The sequence below is a fragment of the Neomonachus schauinslandi genome, chromosome 2 (assembly GCF_002201575.2).
Source record: "Neomonachus schauinslandi chromosome 2, ASM220157v2, whole genome shotgun sequence".
Taxonomy (NCBI): Eukaryota; Metazoa; Chordata; class Mammalia; order Carnivora; family Phocidae; genus Neomonachus; species Neomonachus schauinslandi.
Window position 1 is genome coordinate 169,250,010 of NC_058404.1, and position 6,000 is coordinate 169,256,009.

General features: G+C 40.9%; 1 protein-coding gene across 18 annotated transcripts in view; it reads right to left on the reverse strand.

The window, feature by feature from the left end:
- LIMCH1 (LIM and calponin homology domains 1) overlaps positions 1 to 6,000 on the reverse strand; it is a 317,738-nt gene that overhangs the window by 3,029 nt on the left and 308,709 nt on the right. For all 18 annotated transcript variants that reach the window (XM_044912737.1, XM_044912732.1, XM_044912733.1 and 15 more), the window contains 2 exons: positions 4,185 to 4,293; positions 1,963 to 2,065 (listed from right to left, as the gene is read on the reverse strand). In XM_044912737.1, the coding sequence (XP_044768672.1) occupies positions 1,963 to 2,065; positions 4,185 to 4,293 (212 nt within the window). The remainder of the gene's footprint in view (positions 1 to 1,962; positions 2,066 to 4,184; positions 4,294 to 6,000) is intronic.

Consider the following 6,000-nt stretch of genomic DNA (forward strand, 5'->3'; position numbering starts at 1 on the left):
CTTAGTATCCAAAAAAAAAACCTAGTAAAATATTTTATATAAAATAAAATCATTTTAGTCTACCTCCAACACATGATTATAATTCCATGGTTCTTGTCTTTAGATTTGGAATTAAAAGCAGTTAAGGCCCTTTTTATTTGTTTACACAAGAGAAAAACTGCTGGCCTAGATCCAAAAAGCTAGTTTCCAAAAGAAATGACAACGAATCACCCACTCTCTCGATTAAAATAAAAATCTGGATGAAAACAGATCACTGTCACCCAGAGGTGGGTTCAGGTTTGTTCTCTGCTGATACCCTTCAAGCACTTTAAATTATGAAAGAAATTCAGATTTTCAGTACTTTTCAAAGCTGTCTCTACAGTCCTTCAACCTAACAGCGCCCTCTTCTGGTTCCATGATTCACATTCATCTGATTCACTGAGGTTGAGAAAAAGTGTTATTTGTACAAGATGAGAGTTAAACTCACTTTGTAATCTGGGAGAAAAGGGCTTAGTTTTCCATTGTAATGTATAAAAATAAATAAAAATCCAGTTTAAATAAATATAATTAATATATATTATAGATGTATATTATATATCTTATGTATATATATTATATATAACTTATGTATATATAACTTATGGATCATACACAGTATACTATTTTATTTGTTGCTAATTTTAGCTTTTTTTTTTACTATTTATACCATATTTTACATATATAATACATAGCATAAAGTTGATATCAATATTATATACTATATCAATATTATATATTATATAAAATTAATATCAGTATAATATATATAATATGTGGTATAAATAGTTCAGTTTTGAGGGCAGCAGCTCAAAGTTGGAACTGTTTTGACTTTAAGTCAAATGTTTGTCATAGATCAAAACCACCCGGGTTTGATCTAATTCTTATTTCCCATTATTTTATTAAAATAGGCATATGCGTCTCTGAATTGACTAAACCTATAGCAATAAAGTAACTTAATTTCAATTTCACTCTTCAAGTCTTCAGTCTTGCAGATTTAGAGACCCATGTGAGAAAGACTAAAGATGTTCCTTCACTTACTTTGAGAAATAATAAAAGATTCTTGAATTTCAAACTCCATTTCTTCACTCCCATTGTTTTTAAAGGAGGAATTTCTAACTGATGAATTTGCTAGAAATCTCCCCACCAGAAGGACTGTACTTAGGATGGAGGGAGGATTCAGAGGTGAGCCCCTAGCTATTTGCAGATTTTCTAAACAGCCACTGGGCAACAGCGCCCCCTGGTGCCCTCAAAACTAACAAGAACCTTCTATGGTAGGAGACCCAGGCTGCTCAAACGAGCTTCAGGGCAGCACAGATTTGTTAAGCTCTGTTTATGTACTAAGGTATTTTGGAGGAGTGTGGAGCAGGGATTCACAAAGAAGTAGAACCCCTCATCTTGGCTCTGAAGGAACTCTCAAGTTAGTTGGGAACAAAACCAGACCGTGTCATGAAACTCCTGACTGTAGGGCCTATGGATGTTGAGGACATGGTGCTTGATTTGATGAACACTGGAGAGCCATTCTTCACACTTAAACCATCCCAGGTGGTGCTGGTCTTCTAAAGATATGCCTCCACAAATGAACCGTGTTTCACAGACCTTGTATCTTCCTTCAATCTCACCAAAATCTCTATGTGATCTCAAGCAACGTCTCGAACTTGGTCTACAGTTTTTACCTCCCTGGTGTATTAATGGATAAAAAATAATTTTTCTGGATAAAAAGAATTTGGCCACACTGTATCAGTAACTTCCAGTAAGAAACAAGTGGTAAATAGGGGTTATGTCATTATTGTTTCTTTTACCCAAGTTCTAATAAATCTTACCCTCAGAGTAGGTGTGTCAATCAATGAGGAGGAACAGTTGAATTTCTAAACTGGGTCCTGTAAAAGGCATGTAATCACACCCACTCAACTCAAGGTATCCTGTCCCTGCCCCCCCGGTACTTACTTCTGGATCGCATGTAGCAATCATTACAGTTTAGAAGACCATTTCGAATCCTAACATCCGTCCCACTCACTGCATCTCCAAGCTGTCCTTTACAAATTCCACACTGTAGGGCAGAAAGAACAGAAGTTATAAGGGGCACAGGAATCATTTCTTTATAATGCTTAGTTACGGTTCACACAAATAGGCAATGGTCATCTCTACAACCTCCACATTTGTTGAGCACCTACTACATGTTAGATGTTGTACCAAGAGCTGACTCACAGCAATGATACACTTTTAGCATTTTATCCCAACTCCTTGCATTTTACAGGGAAGGACACTGGTTCAGAGGCTCACAGACTTGTCCAGTGTTGTAAAGCTGGTAGGTGGTGTCAGGTTGATCCCAAATCAAGATGAAACATCTCAATCAAGATGGAACAACCGTTTGAAACAGATGACGTCCTCATGGTTTTAAAGAAACACACAGCCAATGGATTATCAATTGACACTTGTTTATGAATAATCTTTAAATGCTTTCCAGAATTACTGGCGAGTTCTACCAGATCAGAATTACTAGGAAATAGCTATTCCACCTTACATTTCCACACTGAAAGCAGTAACACCCAGTGGTACAAACCCACTGGGAATAAAACGCCTTGCAGCAAAGTCAGCCTGAGTGCAGAAGGAGGCACTGGCTGGAACAGAGAAGGTGGCAATGGAGGTTGGTTCAGAAGCCAGCCTTTTGGGTAGTGGGGGAGGGTTAGGACCCAGCTCAGGAGAAGAGGGCCAGCCCCAAATTCATGCTCTGGGGTCACCCGGGGGTAGAGGAAGGCTTCATCCAAATTATGTTATAAGCTCCACTGACTTCCAGGGTAGGGGATAAATCTAAGAGGTGATGTGCCTTAAAGTGTCAGATCAGCTCTAGGAAGTGAATCATTAGAGAGAATAAAGGCTTTAATAGCTAAGAAGGCAAGTCTTCTCTCCCTGGAGAAACTGCAAAGAATCTTTGCCATCTGGACTATTTCACGTTCGGGGAAATTCTCTGAGAATAAACTGTGGTGTTGGAACACATTATCTTGGAATTGCCAGGACATTTTAAAAAGTATATTCTTTGAGCCTCAAAACACTCCAATTTAGCATATGCATTATCTAGCTTTATTTTACACAATGAGAATATTGATAAGTTGAGTCTAATTAAGTATCCATATTGTGTTTTGCCCATGGTAAGTTTTGCTTTCCAGTAATTACTGATATTATTACATTAATAATTTTGAGGCTTCATTCACTTTCTCTTAGCTTATAGGTAAAGTGGGAGTTATTTTAAAACCACGCAAGTTTACTTGATAGCTGAAGAACCTACCGACAAAGAAACCGAACAAAATTCGAGAGGGGAAAAGAAAGCACGTTAGCTTGATGAAGAGAAAGAAATGACTCTTACTCAGAGTTCGAGGGTTTAGCTTCAACATGAGATATTAACTTGAATTGTGTCCATGAGTGAAAAAAAAAAAAAAAAAGAAATGCCGATATAGTCCAACTTGTAAATTTTATAATAAATGAGCTAGAAGTGGTTCACACCTTATTAGCAGGAGATGTGGGACTAGGACCTAGGCCTCCTCATTTTCAGTGTATTGGTCAACTCATTCATCGAAAACGACTGATACCATCTCTGCTAGGTTCAGAGGAAATCACGGTGAGCTGGACAGATAGGGCCCCCGCCCTTATGGAGGTGACGGTGTATTCGAGGAGATGACAATTAAACAATGAAACAGGCGAGCGGTAAGGACCAGGAAAGGCTCTCTAAGGACTGTAAAGGCAACTGACTTGGTCTGGGGGACAGGGCAGCTTCCCATAGGGAGTGATACTCAATCCGTGATTACGCACATATTCATCTGGAGACCTGCAGTTAGGCAACTAGCTATTCACCGCTTAACTGACAGAAAATCTTCCATTCAAAGACAAAAACCTTTGATGTGAAGTCACAAGAGTGTCAGAAGCGGCAAAGATGTTACACCCCAGACACACAGCACAAATCCGTTTTGCTTCTTCTAACCTGACGTCCCAGAGGGACGTGTGAGAGGAGAGTATCATCCTGAAGGACAGGCTCTGTGAACACTTCTGTACAACCTAGAGGGGCTGCCCTCATGAGCAAAGGCCGTCAGGATTTCCACGAGGGAATTTCTCAGCACAGAACGATGCTAGAAGATGCTAGACATCACTCGGAGAGGAGAGTGGTGCGTACGTACCCTAAAGCACTGGATGTGGAAGTAGAGATGGAGGGTCTCAATGATCATGGCAGCTCCTTTGCCCAGAGGGAGCCCACAGGACGAGCACAGCTTCTTCCCACTGATGGACCTGGGTTTCAAAATATACGTGGTAATAGAATGTCCATTTAGAATAGTTGGTGAAATGCACTAACATGTAGCCTCATGCAAAAAAAACAACACAACGATGGATTTTAAAAATGTTTATATCATGAACGCAATGGCAATTGCTGAACTGATAATGAGCAGGAATTAAGCATCAGATACAAGTTGCAAGCAAACTGCTAGACTAAATACAATAGGCCTCCGTCGTGGCATGGAATTTGGGGTGTGTGTGTGTTTGTGTGTTGCAGTTATCTGTTATAGGAAGTCTATGTTGTGTCTACTCAACCACAGTGATTAAATGCCTTGAAAAGACTCCATGTACTTAAACGTTTTCTTAAGTCCTAAAAGATAATCCAATTTAGCTTTACTAAGGTTTCAATGTTGCTTTAAGATTTTCTATCATTGGCTCATTGGCCCACTAGGGCATCTCTTTTTACTTATTAAGAAAAAATTGTTGTGGGGCGCCTGGGTGGCTCAGTTGGTTAAGCGTCTGCCTTCGGCTCAGGTCATGATCCCAGGGTCCTGGGATCGAATCCCTCATCGGGCTCCCTCCTCAGCGGGGAGTCTGCTTCTCCCTCTCCCTCTGTGCTCTCTCTCGCTCTCTCTCAAGTAAATAAATAAAATCTTAAAAAAAAAAAAAAGAAAAAGAAAAAATTGTTGTTGTTGTTGTTTAAAAATAGAGGCAATTGTCATACAGCCCAGTAGGTACCAGGCAGACTTGGGACCCACTCCCTGCTCTGTCACCAAGTTCTATGATCGGGTGTAAGGAATGCACTTTGGGTTTTCCTTTCACTTTTAAAATGAGAGAATTGGATTAGATGGTCTCTACCTACCACCTCTTCTAGTGCAAACACTCTGGGGTTCCATAATCTGGGCACTTGCCATCTCTCTGAGTTGGAAGCACCTGAAGGGCACGGGCTGCATCTCCCCCATCTCTGTTCCCCTGCAGCCCCTACCACAGGGCCTACCACCGGACTAGAACCAGACCCCAAAGACTGACACTGGGTGAGAGCACTAGATGGCCCCCTCTAAGGCAGCTTTCCCACAACTGAGATCAAATCACAGTGATGCCTACTGTCTGGAAAGCTCTTGGAATTACACAAGTAATTTTAAAACATGCAATTTCATTCAAAAGCCAACAGAGTACAGATGAACTAAAGAAACAGAAAGGAAGACAAGAGAAAAGAGGAAGAGTTGCTCCGAGCAAACTCTATTTATTAAGATTTCCCTCTTATCCGGTAGTAAAATGAAATTTCTAAATCAAAGAAAACCTCTGAGTTCCCACTACATTTGTCTCTCTAGTGAATGGGAACTCAGGCAGCTTTTAAGAATATCATGGGGCCCAATTAATGTCCAGAAGCAATCGTAACAGAGCTTGAGTGGGGGAAAGGGAAGGATGAAGTTTCATTGCCAGCCCCTGCCTGGTTCCCTGTAAGAGCCATCAGCAGACCCTGCCCAGAAGGCCCGGGCGAACTTGGAGGGAAAGGCGCCGGCTGAGGAGCCTAGCAATTGTCTGGCGGATTTTATTATTAGATTCTGGGTTCTGCACAATGTAATTAAAGCCCCATGGTCACAGCCGTGCCAACATCATACACTTGGCTTTTTCTATGCAGGCAGATGGGGGATGTGTTCTCTCTCTCTCTCTGTGTGTGTGTGTGTGTGTGTGTGTGTGTGTGTGTGTGTGTGTGTGTGT